The 23,651-nt window shown below is 46.1% G+C and overlaps 2 protein-coding genes across 3 annotated transcripts; one reads left to right on the forward strand and one right to left on the reverse strand.

Moving 5' to 3' along the window:
* Positions 1-248: 248 nt before the first annotated feature.
* Positions 249-3,870, forward strand: LOC136478350 (pentatricopeptide repeat-containing protein At2g02980, chloroplastic). 2 transcript variants are annotated; one of them, XR_010764249.1, is made up of 2 exons: positions 249-2,253; positions 2,932-3,870. XR_010764249.1 is itself a non-coding variant. In XM_066476781.1 (1 exon), exon 1 carries the CDS (start codon positions 374-376, stop codon positions 2,192-2,194), a length of 1,821 nt encoding a protein of 606 aa, XP_066332878.1. In that variant the 5' UTR covers positions 250-373; the 3' UTR covers positions 2,195-2,399. The 2 variants fall into 2 exon arrangements, 1 of the variants encoding a protein (XP_066332878.1); XM_066476781.1 differs by lacking the exon at positions 2,932-3,870 and having other exon boundaries at positions 250-2,399.
* Positions 3,871-20,004: 16,134 nt separating this feature from the next.
* LOC136478360 (leucine-rich repeat extensin-like protein 6) lies at positions 20,005-21,605 on the reverse strand. Its single transcript, XM_066476794.1, has 2 exons — positions 20,978-21,605; positions 20,005-20,878 (listed from the first exon to the last, which is right to left on the reverse strand). Exons 1-2 carry the CDS (start codon positions 21,502-21,504, stop codon positions 20,224-20,226), a joined length of 1,182 nt encoding a protein of 393 aa, XP_066332891.1. The 5' UTR covers positions 21,505-21,605; the 3' UTR covers positions 20,005-20,223.
* Between the last annotated feature and the right edge of the window lie 2,046 nt (positions 21,606-23,651).

A 23,651-nucleotide genomic window follows, 5' to 3' on the forward strand; every position in this document is an offset into this window, starting at 1 on the left:
CTTCCCATCCGTACCACACTGTCCGATATCATGTGGCATGATTGCCTGCTCCCTGTTCTTTTGATGTCGTCAGAGCTGGCCTGGGCGGGCGATTGGCTGGTATCGTCGCGTGCCCAGGTCAAACGGGGAACAGGTGCGCTCTTTGTCGGGGCCAGGGCCAGCCGGCCAGGCTTGGCGCGACGGCACCTGGGCCTTGATGTCTGGCCCGATTTAACCGGATCTCGGCCCAGACTCGTCAGGCCCAGGGGCCGATTTGCAGTTTCCCAGTAGAATCCCCAAGGCGTCAAGCGTCGCTAATCTCTTATCCGGCGACCCTCCTTTGTCTCGCGTCGCGCGTCCTCCCGGAGATAACGGGACGGACGGGCAGGCGGCAATGTCGTCCGCGCCTCTAACCGCCACGCCTGCCCCTCTCCTTCCCGCCAAGCCCAAGAGCCCACCGCCGCAGCAGCACCCGGTCCTCTCCCACCTCCCGCACTGCACCAGCCTCCGCGCGCTCGCCCAGCTCCACGGCGCCGCCGTCAAGGCCGGCCTCGCCGCGCACCCGGCCTTGGTCACCAGGCTCCTCACGCTCTGCACCGGCTCGGGCGCGGGCCCCGCGCACCTCGCCTACGCCCGCCAGGTGTTCGACAGGGTGCCCCACCCGGCGGACGCCCTCTGGTACAACACCCTGCTCCGCGGCTACGCACGCTCCTCCTCCAGCCCCTCCTCCGCCTCGGCGTCGGCGGCGCGGGTGTTCGTGCGGATGCTGGAGGAGGGCGTCGCGCCGGACACGTACACGTTCGTGTCGCTGCTCAAGGCGTGCGCCGCGGCGCGCGCGGGGGAGGAAGGGCGGCAGGCGCACGCCATGGCGGTCAAGCTCGGCGCCGCGGGCCACGACTACGTCCGCCCCACGCTCATCAACATGTACGCTGAGTGCGGGGACGCGCGCGCCGCGCGCGTCATGTTTGGCGGGGCGGACGGGGACTGCGTGGTCTCGTACAACGCGATGATCGCCGCGGCCGTCAGGAGCAGCCGGCCCGGGGAGGCGCTGGTGCTGTTCCGCGAGATGCAGGCCAAGGGGCTCAAGCCGACGTCCGTGACGGTGATCAGCGTGCTCTCGGCGTGCGCGTTGCTCGGGGCGCTCGAACTGGGGAGGTGGGTCCATGATTATGTTCGGAAGATAGGGCTCGGTTCCCTCGTCAAGGTCAGCACTGCGCTGATTGACATGTATGCAAAGTGTGGGAGCTTGGAGGATGCCGTTACTGTGTTCCAAGGGATGGAATCAAGAGATAGGCAGGCTTGGTCAGTGATGATCGTTGCTTACGCTAACCATGGCTATGGCAGGGAAGCCATTTCACTGTTTGAGCAGATGAAGAAGCAAGGGATGAAGCCTGACGATATTACATTCCTTGGTGTGCTCTATGCCTGTAGCCACTCTGGTCTGGTGAGTGAAGGGCTTCAATATTTCGATGATATGAAAGATCATGGTATCGTTCCAGGGATCAAGCACTATGGTTGTGTGACGGATTTACTAGCTCGATCAGGGCAGCTGGAGAGAGCTTATAAGTTCATTGATGAACTGCCAATAAATCCCACCCCCATCTTATGGAGGACGTTGCTTTCTGCTTGTGGAGGCCATGGAGATGTCGAACTTGGCAAGCATGTCTTTGAGAGGATTCTTGAGCTCGACGATTCTCATGGTGGTGACTATGTAATATTCTCGAATTTGTGTGCAAACACTGGATACTGGGAAGAGATGAATAGGGTAAGAAAACTGATGAGTGAAAAAGGTGTGGTAAAGGTGCCTGGCTGCAGCTCAATCGAGATAGATAACACGGTTCATGAGTTCTTCGCAGGAGATGGAAGGCACCCCAAATCACAAGAAGCACGGAAAATGGTTGATGAAGTGATCGATCAACTAAAACTTTTTGGTTATGTCCCTGATACTTCACATGTGTTTCATGTCGAAATGGGTGAGGAGGAGAAGGCAATAAGCCTAAAATACCATAGTGAGAAGCTGGCAATTGCTTTTGGGCTTCTAAATACTGCTCCAGGAGCTACACTGCGTGTTGTGAAGAATCTCCGCGTATGCCCAGATTGCCACTTAATGGCAAAGCTTGTCTCAATGATCTTCAATAGGCGAATTATACTCAGAGATCTGAACCGCTTCCATCACTTTGAAGAAGGGCTCTGTTCTTGCGGTGACTATTGGTAGATTTTTAGGAACAAAATTCTTGCACCTCAATATCTTGTATTGCAATGCCTTCCACTCAGGTATGGTGAATCTGTATATGCATGGAAAACCTACTGACAGACTGATGATTCTTTTTATGAATATTATTGGCACTGAATGATACTAGGTTATGTAACCTTGAATTTGCTGTTGAATATCCAATTATAGCCAAAGCCCATTAACTTCCTGATTTTCTGAGTTGAGTGCATATCGATCAGCATTATTCACTGAGTTCTGCCTTGCCTGCAGCTATTATGTGTCCCCTATTCCCGTTGGTACAATATTACTGCATAACTTCTGCTTGCTTTACTTAGTACAAAGATGCGCAAACCTTTTGCGTATTCGAGAAAAAAAAAAACTTCTGCTTGCTTGAAGAAAAGATCACCGTATTAACCAAGAACTGGATCTTTTTAATAAAAAAAAAGATGATGTTTTTATTTGAGTTTCATTGATATATGGTTCAGGATTCCCCAAAACTTTCTTTGAATCTTCCCTAAATTAATTGGAATCAGCTCTTCATTAAAGGCATCGACTTTATGATTCTCTCATATAACTATCGTAGGAACCAGTTATAAAGTCTAACGAGTCCTTTTCTTTATTCAGTTATGTCTGATGACAGTCATAATGGTTATTCAGAATTCAGGCCATATGTTATACTACTGGCATAGTGTAGTGTACCATATTGGTCCCGTAACAGTTATTACTCTTTTATTTCACAGATAGATCAAGAAACCACATTTATTTAGCTACAATCGCACAATTAAATGCTGGACAGCTGGAGGCCTGGAGCATTTGAACAGAGTTAAGTCACAGCATGAGTGCATTACTGAAAAGAGAAATTGGTCAATCAGAAATATCCACCATGTATACACATTGCGATTTGTTGACGAATGTTGAAAACTTGAAATTGTATGTTGCCCTAAAGTCCGTGTCCATGAAACTTGGTTGACCGACCCTGGTTTTGTGTCTTCTTTGCAATGAGAACACATTAGGCCACCTGCTACCTTAGCAGACTTGATTTTATGATGACCTGGTCCTTAACTCTATGACTTAGGAGCCTCATAATGGGTGTAAGAATGATGCCATCAGCTTTTTGTCATTTGTTTTAGGGTAATTAGCCATATTACACTTGGTATAATACTGGTTTAGTCACTGTCATTGTGACATCTTATTCTCCACTTGCACTATGCACCATCTTATCCTACTTTACCTAGTTAACATGTACTGGTTTGTCATTCATTGATCAAACTGTGACAGCCTGATCACTCAGTTTCACAATTGAGATTGCATTCTCCAGTGATACTTACATATGTTCATGTTCCCATCACAACCATCTTTACATAGCTTTATGGTCTCTGTCACTGTTAGAATTAATTACCTCTTAGCTGTAATCTCTTAGTCCTATGCGCCACCTCCAGGCTGGCCAGGCCCTTTGGGCTCTCCCTGCTCTCCTATATATACGTGTAAATCCTCCTGTAATCTGGTTAAGTAATCTAAGCCTATTGCCCTTCCTCTATTATGGTATCAGACTAACTTACGATTCCTCTGCTTCCGCTATTCCCGGCGCCCGCCTCGAGCCGCGCCCGCTCGTTCATCTCTCGCGCGCGCGCCTCGAGTCGTGCCCGCCCCGCGCGCTCGGAGCCGCCGCGACCCGCGACCCTTCCCTGCCGCCGGCGTGCCTGGAGCTGCCCCCGTTGACGCACCTGGTGCCACCCCAGCCACGCGCCCATGGCCACTTCGACCTCCGGCGCCTCCGCCGCGGCTACCGTGATGAAACTCTCGCTGCCGCCCAGAAGATGGAGGAGGAGGCCGCCTCCCTGCACTCCACCAACACCGAACGTAGCCAGCAGCTTCAGACGGAGGCCAACCTCCTCAAGTCCGTTGCTGCCGCTCAGGATCGCGTTCGTGCCGCCGCTGACGCCCTTGAGAAGGAGCGCGCGCAGGCCGACGCCCTAGAACAGCAGGCCGCTGCCCTCCGGGACCGTCTCCGCACGGACTCCCTCTACGACGACGACTCTCAGGACGGCGACGATCACTCCATCTCCTCCGACGCCGCGGCCATCGCTCATCTGCACAGCCAGGCTGCCGCTGTCCAGAACATCAAGAACTTGATTCCGATCATTCTGGACCTCCAGTCCTCCAACTACCCTAGGTGGCGCGGCTACGTCCTCCTCATCCTCGGCTGCTTCGCGTTGAAGGACGACGTCCTCAGTGACGCCTCCCGCTTCAACGATCCAGCGTGGTCCCGCATGGACTGCGTGGTCGTCTAAAAGCTCTAGTTTGGTTTTGGTGAATTGATGAAACCCTAAGTGCTAACCTAGTTTATCAAGTGATCATGAGATAGGTAGCACACTTCAAGTGGAGAAGCTAATGAAGATCATAACATGACGATGGTGATGATCAAGGGCTTAAACTTAAAAAGAAGAAAGAGAAAAACAAAAAGCTCAAGGCAAAGGTATAATTTGTAGGAGCTATTTTGTTTTGGTGATCAAGACACTTAGCGAGTGTGATCACATTTATGTTTAATAGCCGTACTATTAAGAGGAGTGAAACTCGTATCGGAATGCGGTTATCAAAGTGCCACTAGATGCTCTAACTCATTGCATATGCATTTAGGATCTAGTGGAGTGCTAACACCCTTTAAAATGTTTGTGAAAATATGCTAACACATATGCACAAGGTGATACACTTGGTAGTTGGCACATTGGAGCAAGGGTGAAGAAGTTAGAAGTGAAAACGAGTTGGTCGCGAAGACGCTGGCGTCGGTCAACTGACCGGACGCTGGGTCTGAAAGCACCGGACGCTGACAGCTTGCGTCCGGTCGAATTGGTCGGTCGGCACAATACCTAGGGTATTGCACCGGACGCTGGTCTGTGTCCGATCAAGGTGGACCGGACGCGTCCGGTCAAAGAAATACGCCTCTAGGAGCTTACTGGAAATGACCGGACGCTGGGGCTTCAGCGTCCGGTCAGTTTTGCCGGAGCATCCGGTCAGCCTCGTAGCCGTTGACATCTGACGAACAGCGTTTGAAGATGGTGACACGTGGCGTCCATCGGGCGACCGGACGCTGAGGGCTGGCGTCCGGTCAAATGGACCGGAGCGTCCGATCAGAGCGCAGTGTGCCCAGTGAAGGGGTACAACGGCTCTATTTCATGGGGGCATCTATTTAAGCCCCATGGGCGGCTATGGCTCACATCTTTGGCCATTTTCATTGACATAGCAAACTTGTGAGCCTAGCCAAAGTCCTCCCACTCATCTCTATCATTGATTCATCATCATAGTGAGATTGTGAGTGATCTAAGTGCATTGCTTGGGTGATTGCATCTAGAGGCACTTGGTGTTCGTGTTTCGCTGCGGATTTCGCTTGTTACTCTTGGTGGTTGCTGCCACCTAGACGGCTTGGAGCAGCGAGGATCGTTGAGCGGAGGGTGGTGATTGTCTCTGGCTCCGATTGTGGTGATTGTAAGGGGTTCTTGACCTTTCCTCAGCGGAGCGCTAAAAGATACTCTAGTGAATTGCTCGTGGCTTGTGTGATCCTCATCTTGTATTGGTTGTGTGGCACCCTATTGAGGGTTTGACGTGTGAATCCAATTAGCGCGTGAACCTCCAAGTGAGTGAATCGCCACAACGAGGAGTAGCTTGCCGACAAGCAAGTGAACCTCGGTAAAAATCATTGTGTTCATCCTTTGATTCCGAGGTGATTGGTCTTCATTGTTATTCATCCTTGTGATTGATTGGTTTCTTCATCTACACGGCGATATAACCTTCTTGATCACTCTCTTTACTTTACCGTAAACTAGTTGACAAGCTCTTTAGTGTAACTAGTTGTGAGAGCTTGCTTGCTTAGTTGGTGTGGCTCTTTAGTTAGCCTTTGAGAGCACACTAACATTGGGTAGTGTCATACCTCTTGTGTGAATCGACACTATCTAAACTAGAATTGTGGTAGGTGGCTTGCATTTTGAGTAGGCTAGCGCAACACTTGCTTCGCCTCATAATTGTCTAACCTTTTGTTAAGTGTTGTTGTAGAAATTTTTATTAGGCTATTCACCCCCCTCTAGCTATTAGGACCTTTCAAGTGGTATCAGAGCCGAGGTCACCGTTATTTGAGGCTTAATAACCTTCGGTGTTAAAATGGCTCAAATCAACAACACCAAGAAACCACCCTAATTTGATGGCACAAATTATCCTTATTGGAAGTCAAAGATGACAACACACATCAAGTCAATCAATAGAAAGGTGTGGAAGGTGGTAGAAACCAAAATTGAGATTGGTGATCCAAAGAATCCCACCGCCGCCGCTAAAGTGCTTCTCCAAAACAATGACATTGCTCTAAGTGCCATTCATGATGCAATTGATGAAAGAACATTTGAGCAAATCAAGAATATTGAGATGGCACATGAAGCTTGGAAGAAGTTGAAAGAATCATTTGAGGGCACTCAAGCCGTGAAGGGTGCAAAGGCATATATTCTCAAAGAAAAGTTTGCAAGCTTCAAGATGAAGGAGGATGAGAGTGTGCCGGAGATGTTTCATAGGCTTTAAGTGCTTATCAATGATCTCAAAGCACTTGGAGAAGAGGTGAAGGACAAGGACTTCTCCCACAAGTTTTTGAGATGCTTACCCTCAAGATTTGGTACATTGGTCACTATTTTAGTGAGGAGTGGTTTGGACATCATGACACCAAACCAAGTGTTGGGAGATATAATAACCGATGATACTTATAGAGATGATAATGAGAAGGAAGAAAAGAAGGAGAAGAAGGATGAGAAGAAGAAAAGCGTGGCATTCAAAGCCACATCATCCAAGGGCAAAGCAAAGCAAGAAACTTCAAGTGAAGAAGATGAATCTTGGGATGATGATGATGAGAAGATGGCTCTATTTGTCAAGAGATTTGGCGAGTTCATGGTGAAGAAGGGCTACCGTGCTAGAAAAAAGAAGTCTTCATCTAAGAACAAAGAAGAGTCAAGAAGGTGCTTCAAGTGTGGAAGCAAAAATCATCTTGTTGCTTAATGCCCATACAATAGTGACAATGATGATGACAACAAGAAGAATAAGAAGAAGGACAAGAAGGAAAAAAAGAGAAGAAGGACAAGATGGCCTTCAAGAAGAAGAAGGGTGGTTCATATGTAGTCATTTGGGATAGTGATGACTCCTCAAGTGATGATCACAAGACCACCAAGAAGAAGGTTCTTGCAAGCATTGTCATCAATGAGAAGCCTTCTCTCTTCGAATCTTCATCATGCTTCATGGCTAAGGCCACTAAGGTACAATCTTGTGATGATAAAAGTGATGAAGAACATATTGATGATAATGAACATAAAAATGAAAATGATAGTAATAGTGATGATGATGAATCTACTAAAGATGAATTAATTGACATGTTAGAAGATGCTAGAAAACACTTTGATATCAAGAGAATAGAATGCAAAAGCTTGCGAAAGGAACTAAAAACCCTTAAGCAAGCCTTTGATAAGCTCAATGCATCTCATGAGAGGCTAGAGGAAGCCAATGAAAAGCTTGGTAAAGCTCACAAAAAGCTTGAAAAGGCTCATTCCACTTTGTTTGATGAGCAAAATAAAAGGAAGCATGTTGACACTTGCAATGTAGGTTTAACTTGTGATATAATTGACGAATCACTATCTATGCCTATCATTGTTGCTCATACTAACCCTTCTTGTAGCACTTCCACTTCTCCCTCATCTAGTAGTGATGGTCTCACTTATGATACCTCACTAGTGGTTGAGAATAAGAACCTCAAGAAGGAGGTCACTAAGCTCACTCACACCTTAGCTAAGGCTTATGATGGTGAGGACCGCTTGCTTATGTGCTTGGTAGCCAAAGAGCTTCTCTCTACAAAGAGAGATTGGGCTATACCTCCAAGAAAGGCAAGGCGGCCTTTGCTCTTCACAAGACTAGTTTTGTGAAGAACAATGGTTGATTTTGCACTAGTTACAAGCAAGTTGGTCACAAAGAGCAAGAATACAAAAACAAAAGCAAAAATGCTAATGTATCCTTCATTAAGCTTGATTCATGCTATATGCTTACTAAGGGTACAAATAGTGTAAAGGCTAAGTTCATTGGCAAACCATGGATGGGCTTAAAGAAGAAAGCCATTTGGGTTCAAAGAGCTTAGTAACTAACCTTCAAGGACCCAAGCAAGTTTGGGTACCTAAAAAGAATTGATCTTCTTTTGTAGGTCAATTACAAAGCTGAAGAAAGGCATTGGGTTCTTGATAGTGGGTGCACTCAACATATGACTGGTGATGCAAGAATGTTCAACTCAATCAACACCAATGGCAATGATGGCTATGATAGTATCACATTTGGTGATAATGACAAAGGCAAGGTCAAAGGGCTTGGTAAGATTGCAATATCCAATGACTTGAGCATATCCAATATGTTGCTAGTAGAGAGCTTGAACTTCAATTTGCTATCCGTGGCTCAATTGTGTGATCTTGGATTTAAATGCATATTTGGAGTAGATGATGTAGAAATCATAAGTGTAGATGGCTCTAATTTGATCTTCAAAGGCTTTAGATATGAGAATCTATACTTAGTTGATTTCAATGCTAGTGAAGCTAGATTGTCTACATGCTTGTTCACAAAGTCTAGCATGGGTTGGTTATGGCATAGAAGGCTTGGTCATATTGGAATGAAACAATTGAATAGATTGATTAAGTATGACTTAGTTAAAGGCTTGAAAGATGTTGTGTTTGAAAATGATAAGCTTTGTAGCTCTTGTCAAGCCGGCAAACAAGTTGGAAACACCCATCCTAAGAAAAAGCATGATGAGCACTAGTAAAGCATTTGAGTTATTGCACATGAATTTGTTTGGGCCAACACAATACACTAGTATCGGTGGAAATAAATATGGATTTGTGATAGTGGATGACTACACTAGATACACATGGGTATTCTTTCTAGTGGACAAAAATAATGTATTTACAACATTCAAATCATTTGTCAAAGGTATTCACAATGAGTTTAAAACAATCATCAAGAGAGTTAGAAGTGACAATGATAGTGAATTCAAGAACACTAGAATTGATGAGTTATGTGATGAATTTAGAATTAGACATCAATTCTTGGCTAAATACACTCTATAATCAAATGGCCTTGTTGAGAGAAAGAATAGAACGCTCATTGATATGGCAAGATCTATGCTTAGTGAGTACAATGTGAGTCAATCTTTTTGGACCAAAGCTATCAACACGGCTTGCTATTGTAGCAACCGCCTATATTGTCACCGATTGAAAGAGAAGACACCATATGGGCTCTTGAATAGTAGAAAGCCCAACATTGCATATTTTCGGGTCTTTGGTTGCAAATGCTATATCTTAAAGAAAGGCACTAGATTGGGCAAATTTGATAAGAAATGTGATGAAGGATTCCTACTTAGTTATTCCACTACAAATAAAGCATATAGAGTTTGGAATTTAGATAGTAGTACTCTTGAGAAAGTTCATAATATTGAATTTGATGAAACCAAGGGTTCACAAGAAGAGAATGAGAACTTAGAAGATGTTAGAGGCATTCAACTTTCAAATGCAATGAAGAACATGGATATTGGTGAATTGAGTCCTAAGCAAGTGATTGATGATGAAGATGATCAAGTTCAAGTGCTCTCTAACTCAAATGTGCAAGATGATACAAATCAAGCTAGTGCAAGTGACTTTCATGATATTGATCAAGATCAAGTGACTAGTACATCATCTCAACCTAATGATTAAGCAAGTGCAAGCAATCAAGTTCCATTGCTTCAACCAACAAGTATTGCAAGAGATCATCCTTTGGATACAATTATTGGTGATATTTCTAGAGGTGTACAAACAAGATCAAGATTGGCATCGTTTTGTGAACACTTCTCATTTGTGTCATTTATTGAACCAAAGAAAATAGATGAAGCTTTGAAGGATGTTGATTAGGTCAATGCTATGCATGAAGAGCTTAACAACTTCATAAGAAATCAAGTATGGGAGTTGGTAGAAAGATCAAAGGGACACAATGTGATTGAAACCAAATGGATCTTTAGAAATAAGCAAGATCAAGATAGGATAGTAGTAAGGAACAAAGCAAGATTGGTAGCACAAGGATATACACAAGTTAAATATCTTAACTTTGGAGAAACATATGCCCCAGTTGCTAGATTGGAAGAAATTAGAATCTTGCTAGCCTATGCTTGTGCCCACAACATCAAGCTCTATCAAATGGATGTTAAGAGTATATTTCTCAATGGCTACATCAATAAAGAAGTATATGTTGAGCAACCTCCTGGTTTTGAAGATAACAAGAAGCCCAACCATGTGTACAAGTCTAAGAAGGCATTGTATGGCTTGAAGCAAGCACCTAGAGCATGGTATGAGAGATTGAGGGACTTCCTCCTCTTTAAAGGGTTCACAATAGGCAAGGTTGACACCACTCTTTTCATCAAGAAGATTGAAAAAGATCTATTTGTATTGCAAATCTATGTAGATGTCATCATATTTGGATCAACAAATCAAGATTTTTGTGATGAGTTTGGAAAGATGATGGCTAATGAGTTTGAGATGTCCATGATTAGATAATTGAGTTACTTTCTTAGTCTTCAAATCAAGCAATTAAAGAATGGTACATTTGTAAGTCAAAGCAAGTATATCAAGGACATAATTAAGAAGTTTGGCATGATTGATAGCAAAGTCATTAGCACACCAATGGGAACAAATGACAACTTGGATAGTGATGCAAGTGGAAACATGGTGGATCAAAAGTTGTATCGGTCTATGATTAGAAGACTACTCTATGTGACCGTATCAAGGCCGGATGTCATATTTAGTATATGCATATGTGCAAGATTTTTCAAGCCTCACCAAGAGAAAGTCATTTGAAGGCTACAAAAAGAATATTGAGGTACTTAAAGTATACATCAAATGTTGGTTTATGATATCCCAAAGAAGCAAAGTTTGAGCTAGTTGGTTACTCTGACTTGAACTATACGGGATGCAAGGTTGAAAGGAAGAGCACCTCAGGCACATATCAATTGTTGGGAAGATCACTTGTTTCATGGTCATCAAAGAAGCAAAATAGTATTGCATTATCAACCGTCGAAGCCGAATACATATCCGTCCGTAGTTGTTGTGCATAAGTACTTTGGATGAAGGCCACTTCGAGTGACTTTGGAATCAAGTTCAAGAAAGTGCCATTGCTATGTGACAATGAGAGTGCAATTAAGTTGATCAACAATCCGGTGCAACATGCAAGAACAAAGCACATTGATGTCCGCCACCATTTCATAAGACATCATCAATAAAAAGGGGACATTTGCATTGAGAGTGTAGGCACCGAAGATCAACTTACCGATATATTCACCAAGCCATTGGATGAGAAAAGGTTTTGCAAGCTAAGGAATGAGTTGAACATATTGGATTTCTCAAATATGTGTTGATGCACCCCCCACTCATATGACATGCCTCTCCTTCGAGCAATCCAAGGTAAAAGTTGATTGGCATGACATACATCCTTGCTAAGGACATGTTTAGTGCATCTAGTCATATTTTCAATCTTATTAGGACCTTTCTAAATGGTTCTATTTTATTAGGCTCATTCATGAAAATCAAATGAATTTGATGTTTATATGGTATCACTATTGCTTCTATACTTAACTTGATCTAGTGATAGCATATAACATGTTTATGAGCTTGTAAACCTAGTGTTAAATCTAGAAAATGAACTATAAGTGTGTAACTCAACATGGTACAAGATAACCCTTATTTGGAGGTGTGAAGAAGCTTGTCCTTGGATCAAATCGAGTTAAATATTTTTGGTAAATGATCTAGACTAGACTAAATTTAGGAAAATAATCCTCACACCATTAATTGACATTTATAATCTCGACCCTACAAGTAATACTATCTATATTTAGAACCTTTGTGGTCATTGATGACAAAGGGGGAGAGAAACAAAGATACTAGGGGGAGAGAAACAAAGACACTAGAGAGAAATAAAGACACTAGTACATGAGGAGAAAAACAAAGATATTAGTGTACTAAGATAGTGAAAAGACAACAACAGGGGAGAACTTGACATAGGGGGAGAGATATGATAAATGAAAGGAATCTATAATCAATTAACATTTTGAGCACACAAGTAGGGGGAGCAAGCTCATGAACTTGTATAGTGCATTTGTATATGTGCATTTCATATGTTTGCTTGTATGGCATAAGTATTAAATTTATACATCCATGCTTGTGTGATGAATGTTAGTTATAAGATTGAATGATGAAATGAAATCACTAGATAACTTTCATTTCCAAGTAAGTCTTTACAAGTGGTATCTTTCTAAAGTATGTTTTCAAGTGGTATTGAGCTAACAATGGTGCTAAGGATGGTATATTGGTGCACTCCGATTGGTATCACGCTTCAAAGGTCCATCTCTTACACCTTAGCATCATTTGGTAGACATTGATTCCTATATTTCCTATCTAAGTATATGTGCAAGCTTTAATCTAAACTCTTAGCATATATGTAGGGGGAGCAATTGCTACCATCTGGGGTTCATGAAACTTGTCCATATCCTTTTACAAATGGTAAATATGCTTGGGCAAGCAACATGGATTCAATTGAATTTTATTTTATATTTTTGTATAAGGGTTGTCATCAATTACCAAAAAATGGGAGATTAAAAGCTCTAGTTTGGTTTTGGTGAATTGATAAAACCCTAAGTGTTAACCTAGTTTATCAAGTGATAATGAGATAGGTAGCACACTTCAAGTGGAGAAGCTAATGAAGATCATAACATGATGATGATGATGATCAAGGGCTTAAACTTGAAAAGAAGAAAGAGAAAAATAAAAAGCTCAAAGCAAAGGTATAATTTGTAGGAGCTATTTTGTTTTGGTGATCAAGACACTTAGCGAGTGTGATCATATTTAGGTTTGATAGCCGTACTATTAAGAGGAGTGAAACTCTATCAGAATGCGGTTATCAAAGTGCCACTAGATGCTCTAACTCATTGCATATGCATTTAGGATCTAGTGGAGTGCTAACACCCTTTAAAATGTTTGTGAAAATATGCTAACACATGTGCACAAGGTGATACACTTGGTAGTTGGCACATTGGAGCAAGGGTGAAGAAGTTAGAAGTGAAAACAAGTTGGTCACGAAGATGCTGGCATCGGTCAACTGACCAGACGCTGGGTCTGAAAGCACCGGACGCTGGCAGCTTGCGTCCGGTCGAACTGGTCGGTCGGCATAGTACCTAGGGTATTGCACCGGACGCTGGTCTGTGTCTGGTCAAGGTGGACCGAACGCGTCCGATCGAAGAAATACGCCTCTAGGAGCTTACTGGAAACGACTGGACGCTGGGGCTTCAACATCCGGTCAGTTTTGCCGGAGCGTCCGATCAGCCTCGTAGCCGTTGACATCTGATGAACAACGTTTGAAGCTGGTGACACATGGCGTCCATCGGGCGACCGGACGCTGAGGGCTGGCGTCCGGTCAAATGGACCGGAGCGTCCGGTCAGAGCGCAGTGTGCCCAGTGAAGGGGTATAACGGCTCTATTTCGTGGGGGCGTCTATTTAAGCCCCATGGCCGGCTATGGCTCGCATCTTTGGCCATTTTCATTGACATAGCAACCTTGTGAGCCTAGCCAAAGTCCCCCCACTCATCTTCATCATTGATTCATCATCATAGTGAGATTGGGAGTGATCCAAGTGCATTGCTTGAGTGATTGCATCTAGAGGCACTTGGTGTTCGTGTTTCGCTGCGGATTTCGCTTGTTACTCTTGGTGGTTGCCACCACCTAAACGGCTTGGAGCAGCGAGGATCATTGAGTGGAGGGTGGTGATTGTCTCCGGCTCCGATTGTGGTGATTGTGAGGGGTTCTTGACCTTTCCCCGGTGGAGCGCTAACAGGTACTCTAGTGAATTGCTCATGGCTTGTGTGATCCTCATCTTGTGTTGGTTGTGCGGCATCCTATTGAGGGTTTGGCGTGTGAAGCCAATTAACGCGTGAACCTCCAAGTGAGTGAATCACCACAACGAGGAGTAGCTTGCCGGCAAGCAAGTGAACATTGGTAAAAATCATTGTATTCATCCTTTGATTCTGAGATGATTGGTCTTTATTGTTATTCATCCTTGTGATTGATTGGTTTCTTCATCTACATAACGGTATAACCTTCTTGATCACTCTCTTTACTTTACCGCAAACAAGTTGACAAACTCTTTAGTGTAACTAGTTGTGAGAGCTTGCTTGCTTGGTTGATGTGGCTCTTTAGTTAGCCTTTGAGAGCACACTAACATAGGGTAGTGTCATACCTCTTGTGTGAATCGATACTATCTAAACTAGAATTGTGATAGGTGGCTTGCATTTTGAGTAGGCTAGCGCAACACTTGCTTCGCCTCATAATTGTCTAACCTTTTGTTAAGTGTTGTTATAGAAATTTTTATTAGGCTATTCACCCCCCCTCTAGCCATTAGGACCTTTCATCGTCTCCTGGATCTTCAACACCATCTCCACCGACCTTCTAGATGTCATCCATGAGTGTGATGGCATCTCCGCTCGGCAGCGTGGCTCGACATTGAACAGCAGTTCCTGAACAATCGCGAGTCACGTGCCATGCTCCTCGATGCTGAGTTCCGCACCCTCTCCCAGGCGCCCTCTCCATCGACGACTACTACCGCAAGATGAAGGGCATGGTTGATGCCCTTGCCGATCTTGGTGAGCCCGTCCATGACCGTACTCTGGTGCTAAACATATTGCGAGGCCTCAATGAACGCTTCCAGTTCATGTCGCAGTTCATCACGCGCCAGAAGTCGTTCCCCTCCTTTGCGGACATCCACGCCGACTTGCGCCTGGCCGAGCTCAACATGGCACCTTCCTCGGCACCTCCATCGGCTCTCGTCGTCTCTTCGTCCAGTAAGCCACCTGCATCCTAGCCAACCTCTGGGTCTGCAACCCCGCGTCCTCAACAGAATGTCGAGGGGCCTCGTCTGGTAGTGGCCATGGCTGGTGTCATCGTGGCGGCCGTGGCCAAGGCGGCTCGAACAGTGGCTCACCAAGTGGTTCCCAGTGGCCCTCCCTCCTCAACCCATGGACCAGGTCCATCCACATGTGGCCCGGGTCCACTCCCGGTGGCCCTCGCGGTCCACCTCCCCGCACCGGCCCGCCTCCGTCGTAGCAGCTGCAGCAGCACGCTCTGGTGGCTGGCGTGCCTCCAGCCTACTACCCTTTGGCTCCTGGGACATACCACCAGGTGCCCACCCAGGCATCTCATCCTACCTAGACGCTAGCACCACCTCCGACGCCTCTTGCTTGGTCACCGTGGGATCCCCAGTCCCTCGCCAACGCCTTTAGCACCGTCACCCTCACCCCGCCACCTAACTCCTCGGACTGGGTGATTGACTCGGGTGCTTTGTCTCACATTGCCTCCAACCCTGGTACGATTACCGTATCTCCATCCTCCTCTTTTTCCTTCCTCCATTGTTGTGGGAAATGGCATCACTCTCCCGGTTGTTGGCACTGGATACTCCACTCTTCCTGGCCCTTTCCATCTCAACAATGTCCTTATAGCTCCTGACATCATTAAAAATCTTTCTGTTCGTAAGTTCACTACCGATAACTTTGTTTTCTATGGAGTTTGACCCTCTTGGTGTCTCTGTGAAGGATCTCCGTACCAGGAACACCCTCCTTTGATGTAATAGCTCAGGGCCTCTCTACACCTTACAGCTCCCGTCGTCGCCTTCTAATCCTTGTGCTCTTGTGGCCACTCCTTCTCCAACTACCTGGCATCGTCGTCTTGCCCACCCCGGCAGGGCTGCCCTTCAGAGTCTCGCCCAGTCATCTTCCATTATCTGCAGCAAGTCTAAAGATGACTCCATCTGCCATGCCTGTCAGCTTGGGCACCATGTCCGCTTGCCTTTTACTAGTTCCTTGTCTAGAGCACCTAAACATTTCGATCTGATACATTGTGACCTGTGGACATCCCCTATTGTCAGTGTATCCGGATTTAAATATTATCTCATTATTCTCGATGATTGCTCTCATTTTCTTTGGACTTTTCCTCTTCGATTAAAGTCTGACACTTTTACTGTCCTCTCCAATTTCTTCGCCTCTGTGCACACTCAGTTTGGTTGTACCATCAAATCCGTGCAATGTGACAACGGTCGTGAGTTTGACAACTCTGCGTCTCGTGCTTTCTTTCTTGCCAAAGGTGTTTCTCTCTGCATGTCATGCCCCTACACCTCGCAGCAAAATGGCAAAGCTAAATGCATGCTTCGCACCACCAACAATGTCACCCACACCCTGCTCTTCCAAGCGTCCATGCCCCCTCCTACTAGGCCGATGCACTTGCTACTGCCACCCACCTCATAAATCGCCTCCCCACCAAAACGCTAAACATGAGCACTCCCTTCTTCGCACTCTATGGCACTCACCCTTCCTATCATGACCTCCGGGCCTTCGGGTGCACCTGCTACCCTAATCTCACCGCTACCACTCCTCACAAACTTGCCCCGCGCTCTTCTTTATACGTTTTCATTGGCTACTCTCCCAATCACAAGGGTTAAAGGTGCCTCGACCTCACCACAAACCGTGTCATCATCTCTCGCCATGTTGTTTTCGACGAAACAATGTTCCCTTTCTCACTTCGTCGGCCCTCACCACCTACACACGAACTGGATTTTCTAACTGATGATGACCCTCCGTTAGTCCCTTTTCTCCCTGTAGGTACACCTAGAGTCGCTGGCACCCTACCAGCACCTACACCTCTACGGGCCCCCTCCCAGCTGGTGTCTTCAGTCACCCTAGCGCCGGGACTGGGCACACCGACATCCAGGTCGCCTCCGCCAGGCTTCACCATACCCAGACCAATGGGCGCCTCGGTGCCCACTCCGGGCACGCCAGCGTCCCGGTCTCCTCCACCCGGCTTCACCGCGCCCATGGCCCCCCTCCACATGCGCCCGCTGTACAGGCATCCATGACGCCCCCTCTGCCAGCGTCCCCTCTACATGCGCCCACAGCGCCCCCTGTACATGCGCCCACAGAGCCCCCTATGCAGGTGTCCCCGGCTTCCTCCTTCAGCAAGCTGCCCATCGTCCATGTCTACACCCGGCGTGCCCCCGCACCCAGCTCGCCACCTGAGTCCCCCGCTGGGGCTCCTCCTCGACGCTCCGGCATGATTCCCTCTCCACCACGCTACGTCAAGAGTGGTCCTCCACTGCCAACAGGAGCCGTCTCCATCCCGCCAATCGCCAACTCTCATGGCATGGCGACCCGTGGGAAGTCCGGATACAGGCAGCCTCGCCTTGCTCTACACACTGAGGCTCTGTCCCCACTGCCGTGGTCCTGTCGTGATGCTCTTGCTAATCCGCACTGGCGTCGGGCCATGGAAGCAGAATTTGCTGCCCTCTTGGACAACCACACTTGAGATCTCGTTCCTCAGCCTGCCAAGGCAAATGTGGTCACTGGAAAATGGATCTTCAAACACAAGTTTCATGCTGATGGCTCCTTAGACAGATACAAGGCTCGTTGGGTGCTCCATGGGTTCACACAGCGCCCCGAAGTTGATTACGATGAGACTTTTAGTCTCGTCGTCAAGCCCGCTACCGTTCGCACCATCCTCACTCTAGCTCACTCTCGGGATTGACCCATCCATCAACCTGATGTAAAGAATGCCTTCCTCCACGGGACTTTGTCAGAAACAATGTATTGCTCTCAACCCACTGGCTTTGCTGATCCTGCTATTCCTGGACACGTCTGTAAGCTCAACAGATCCCTCTACGGCTTAAAGTAGGCATCGCGAGCATGGTACAGCCGGTTTGCCTCTTTTCTGCTCTCACTAGGTTTCACTAAAGCCAAGTCAGACACCTCTCTCTTCATATATCGCCGTGGCACCGCGACAGTCTACTTGCTTCTATATGTGGATGATATTATCCTTACAGCCTCCTCTGAGCAGCTCCTACACCGTGTGATTGATGCACTGAAGAAGGAATTTGCCATGACTGATCTCGGTCCCCTGCACCACTTTCTCGACGTGGCAGTTCAGCGACACAGGGATACTCTCTTTCTCTCACAACGTCATTACACTCTGGACATCCTCACTCGACACGGCATGAGCGGCTGTAAACCATGCTCTACCCCTGTCGACACTTGTGCCAAAGTGTCTACTGATGTCGGCCCTTCTGTTGATGATCCTACAGCCTACCGCAGCCTTGTGGGAGCTCTTCAGTACCTGACCTTCACCCGGCCTGACATTGCATACGCCGTCCAACAAGTCTGCCTACACATGCATGATCCCCGGGAAGTTCATCTTGTTGCTGCCAAGCGGATTCTTCGCTACCTTTAGGGCACTATCGGTCATGGTCTGGTCATTCCCAGATCTACTCCAATTCAGCTCGTCGTGTACACCGATGTCGACTAGGTCGGCTGCCCCGACACCCGCCGTTCCACCTCAGGCTACGCTGTCTTCCTCGAAGGCGGCCTTGTTTCCTAGTCGTCTAAGCGTCAACCCACCGTTTCTCGGTCAAGCGCCGAGGCCGAGTACCGTGCCGTTGCCAACGGTGTCGCTGAAGCCTCCTAGCTGCGACAGCTTCTACAGGAGCTTCACCATCCTCTGGATTCAGCCTGCCTCGTCTACTGCGACAACGTCAGCGCCGTCTACCTCTCCACCAACCCCGTTCAGCATCAGCGCACCAAGCATGTGGAAATCGACCTCCACTTCGTCCGGGAACGGGTCGCCATTGGAGCCGTCCGTGTTCTTCATGTTCCCACCACGTCGCAGTTCGCCGATGTCTTCACCAAGGGGCTTCCTTCTTCTGTATTTATGGATTTCTGCTCCAGTCTGAACGTTCGCTCTAATGACGTTCCGACTGCAGGGGGTGTTAGAATTAATTACCTCTTAGCTGTAATCTCTTAGTCCTATGCGCCACCTCCAGGCTGGCCAGGTCCTTTGGGCTCTCCCTGCTCTCCTATATATACGTGTAACTCCTCCTGTAATCTGGTTAAGTAATCTAAGCCTATTGCCCTTCCTCTATTAGTCACCCATCTCCAGAAAATCGTTAGCATGCTTTACTCTTACCAGATATACTTGGATGTTGTACATCATACTCTTTTCAGTTATGCAATCTTTTAGTAGGTCGATCATGTGACAAGGACATGAAGTAGAAGTTATATGGATAAAGGTAAAGATGTATGTTGAGTACTTGCATGAAGAAATCCTGCCTGCCTGGAGCCAGCCAAGATGAGAGGTAGAGGAAGTTTCTTGCCCTTTGAGTTGATCAACCATAGAGTAGAAGAAAACGCTCTTTGCAGCTGGAATCCATGAGAGCGCCTTTTTATATTCTCCTTTGACCAATCCTTATCAAATGCATTATTCCACTACTGTACATCATTTGGTGTACTGAACTAGATTCTTTTTTAATTTATCATCCTCTGTTTTCTTGTTCCTCTGTTTTCTTAGCTTCAATTCTTGAATAGGTCATATATTGTTGTCAAACATAACTTTTCAACACTGTAATGTACCAACTCTTATGAACACCCAAAGGTTGCATGATTATCCCAACATTTATATCATTTTTTACCTGTAAAACGCAAAACGATGCGGCTATCCTTATGTCGTTTTTCTTTGTTTCCTCCCACTTTAATAGTGGTCCTAATTCTGTCTAGACATGGTCCCTCATCTAAACTACAGCCATAACTCAACTATTTATACTGATAAATGTGATGAGAAGTGAAGTATTTGCAGATCGTACTGCTAAGAGAACATTACTTAGCTATGACTTTCAGTACTACAACATTAAAAAACCAGTACAAGAAACAATAAAGGAATACATTGATAAGTCTCTTTCACCAAACTTCCAGTTGAGTTGTGCAGTGTAAATATTTTTCTTTTGAGAATATGCGAAGCATTCCGTAATGAAAATCTATGAATCCATTATTACTCTTTTGTTGAGAAATAAAAATTACAGTATATACCATGTGTATGCATTTACCCTTCAATTTTCACACCACAAGGCAGGAAGCAATTCCAAGTTACCACAGATCAGTATACAGGCGGCGGAGGAGCATGCACTGGTGGAGGTGGCGGTGGCGGCGATGGTGGCGCGATGCACCCATGGGCATCGCACTGTACCCGAGGTTGGTGTAGGAATGAGATGCACTGCTCGCCTGGCCGCTGGTCGGGGCGCCCAGCAATGCAGTTCTGCCGGTCGTCGATGCGCGGCACCTCGAGGCACCGATGCGGCTCGCCGCAGAAGAAGTTGTACGAGTAGGTGAAGTTCTTGAGGTGCGGCAGCTCGCAGATGCTCTCGGGTATCTCGCCGGCGAGCTGGTTGTGCGCGACGTCGAGCTGCTCCAGCGCGCGCATGTTGCCGATCGTATCCGGCAGCGTGCCGGCGATGTTGTTGAAACTGAGGTCGAGCACGGTGAGCTTGTCCAGCTTGCCGATCTCAGGCGGGATGCAGGAGGAGATGCCGCTGTTGAGAAGAATTAGCTCGTTGAGCGTTCCGGCCATGTCGCCGATGCTGCTCGGCAGGCAGCCGCTCACCCGCGGCAGGTTCGCCAGCACGATCACCGACGCCGTCGAGTTGGTGAAACTGACCGGCAGCGAGAACTCGAAGTGGTTGTTGTTAATGAAAAGCGCGTCGATCTTCTTGTCGAAGATGGCCGCCGGCACCTCGCCGCAGAAGTTGTTAAACCTTCACACACACACATGCATCACATAATTTAGTTGCACTAATATACAGCTTCTTTCGCAGGTTCAAGTAATCTGATGCGTGTACTGTATGCGTGCTCACCTGATGTCGACGTACTGGACATTGGGGAGGCAGAGGAGCTGCGACGGGAAGGGGCCGGACAGCTGGTTGTTGCTGACATCGATCTCGTGGAGGAGGTGGAGGGAGCGGAGGGACTCGGGGAGGGAGCCGCAGAAGCGGTTGGAGTTGAGGTGGAAGACGGCGAGGTCGGACAGGAGGCCCAGCTCCTCAGGGAGCGTGCCGGCGAGGTCGCCGTGGTTGAGGTCCACGCCAGCCACCGTGCGCTGGCAGGGGTCGTCAGGCGCCGGCGCGCAGTATACGCCGAAGTAGTTGCACACGTCGGGCCCGCACCAGTTCTTGGTCAGCTTCTTGGGGTCGTCCGTGATGGCGCGCTTCAGCGCCTGCAGCGCCACGTACGCCTTCTCCAACCGCGAGTTGTTCGTGGCCGCCGCCGCAGGCAGGGACGGCGGAGGCATGCTCGGCGCTGGCTGCGCCGAGGCCAGCAGCGGCCAGGCGACCGTGAGCACCAGGAAGGCGGCCGCCACCGCCCTCGAGCTCATCCTCGTCATCGCCGGGCCGCACTTGTCTGCATGCAACGGTAAGGGCAGTGGAATATTTGGTTTTTTGCTTGCTGTGTCTACTAGTGATTCGTGTCCAGTGTGTGCTGTTGCCGTGTGTTCAATTTGGTATATATAGGCGCTTCCTTTGGGGCTTCTCTTTTTTTGGGCCTCTGTGCGTGCACCATTTGCTCATGCCCTCTATCTTTGTTTATTGTGCTTGGATCATTGGCACAGTTGACCACTTCGTTTTGCGACGATCTTGTTCATGTTTGGGGGCATAATAAAATTTGGGCAGCAGTGACTAGATTTTTCCTACCTAATTGACCTGCCTGCTCGTGAATTTGTGGTCCTTTCGCTTTCTTGCTGTTGTGTCGAAATTTTTGGCCCCCTTTTGTGGCCGTGGACGTGGTCAAAAAAAAAAAAAAACCCAGGACCGGGGTTTGTTGTTACTTGTTAGCTCTTGTTTAGTTTCACCCCAATATCTTAAAAAGTGCTACAGTACCTGTCACATCGAATGTTTGCGGTCCATGCATGGAGCATTAAATGTAGACAAAAAAAAAACTAATTGCACAGTTTGGTGAGAAATTACGAGACGAACGTTTTGAGCCTAATTAATCCATGTTTGAACACTATTTACCAAATAAAAACAAACGTGCTACAGTAGCCTAAAATTCTAACTTCCTGGAACTAAACACAGCCTTAGTGACAGACATTGTTGTCTCGTGCTACTCACTTGTATGGATGAAAATGGTACGGATATTTATCCGACCGTCCGTTCGACCGAACAAATATGAACACTTAAATGGATAATTATATGGATATTCGGATTTTTTTCCGGATACGGATACTTAAATGGATAGTTTACACGGATATCAAATACAAATATGATATCGTCGGTATCCGGCGGATACGGATAATCCGAGTAAAAAAACGGATATATCCGTCCGGATACTATCCGTTTAAGTTCAAACGACCTTGGATGGAGAAATGATCAAAATAAAAATTGTAGATCTTGATGAGCTGAACAAACTTGATATTCAAAACTTTTCAATTTGAGACAACCTAGGGTTCCGAAAACTAGTTTGTAGGCGTCAAAATTTAAAAATCACAAATTTGAACCGTCCAAACTATCTCAAATAGAAAGTTGACCAAAACAACAATTGTAGATCTTGATGAGTTTAACAAACTTGGTATTCAAAACTTTTCAATTTGAAGTCATTTAGAGTTCATAATACTAGAGTTAAAGTGTTGTTTTTTCATTTGACCAAATTTGACTTGGTCAAACTTGCTCAAATGAGACACTAAATGACCTCAGATGAAAAATCTCTGAATACCAAGTTTGATCATCTCAGCAAGATCTACAATTGTTACATAGCTCATTTTCCCATTTGAAAATTTTTTATCAAACACTAGTCACAAATTCTTGAATCTCGTATAGACTTTCTAACTATGTCACGCACTTGTGAAATTTGAACTACATTTTATTCAAACTTTCTCAAATGAAAAAATGTCCTATATAAGGATTGTAGATCTTGATGAGCTGAACAAACTTGGTATTCGAAACTTTTCAATTTGAGACCATCTAGGGTTTCAAAAACTAGTTTGTAGGCATCAAAATTTAAAAATCACAAATTTGAACCATCCAAACTTTCTCAAATAGAAAGTTGACCAAAACAACAATTGTAGATCTTGATGAGTTTAACAAACTTGGTATTCAAAACTTTTCAATTTGAAGTCATTTAGAGTTCATAATACTAGAGTCAAAGTGTTGTTTTTTCATTTGACCAGATTTGACTTGGTCAAACTTGCTCAAATGAGACACTAAATGACCTCAGATGAAAAATCTCTGAATACCAAGTTTGATCATCTCAGCAATATCTACAATTGTTACATAGCTCATTTTCCCATTTGAGAAATTTTTATCAAACACTAGTCACAAATTCTTGAATCTCATATAGACTTTCTAAAACTATGTCACACACTTATGAAATTTGAACTATATTTTGTTCAAATTTTTTCAAATGAAAAAATGGCCTATATAAGGATTGTAAATCTTGATGAGCTGAACAAACTTGATATTCAAAACTTTTGAATTTGAGACAATCTAGGGTTCCGAAAACTAGTTTGTAGGTGTTGAAATTTAAAAATCACAAATT

This window comes from Miscanthus floridulus, chromosome 1, assembly GCF_019320115.1.
Source record: "Miscanthus floridulus cultivar M001 chromosome 1, ASM1932011v1, whole genome shotgun sequence".
Lineage (NCBI taxonomy): Eukaryota > Viridiplantae > Streptophyta > Magnoliopsida > Poales > Poaceae > Miscanthus > Miscanthus floridulus.

Coding starts and splice junctions, on each gene's coding strand:
- LOC136478350 (XM_066476781.1), top strand. CDS start 374: ATGTCGTCCGCGCCTCTAACCGCCACGCCTGCCCCTCTCCTTCCCGCC.
- LOC136478360 (XM_066476794.1), bottom strand. CDS start 21,504: ATGACGAGGATGAGCTCGAGGGCGGTGGCGGCCGCCTTCCTGGTGCTC. Junction 20,879..20,977: donor GTCCAGTACGTCGACATCAG/GTGAGCACGCAT, acceptor GTGTGTGTGAAG/GTTTAACAACTTCTGCGGCG.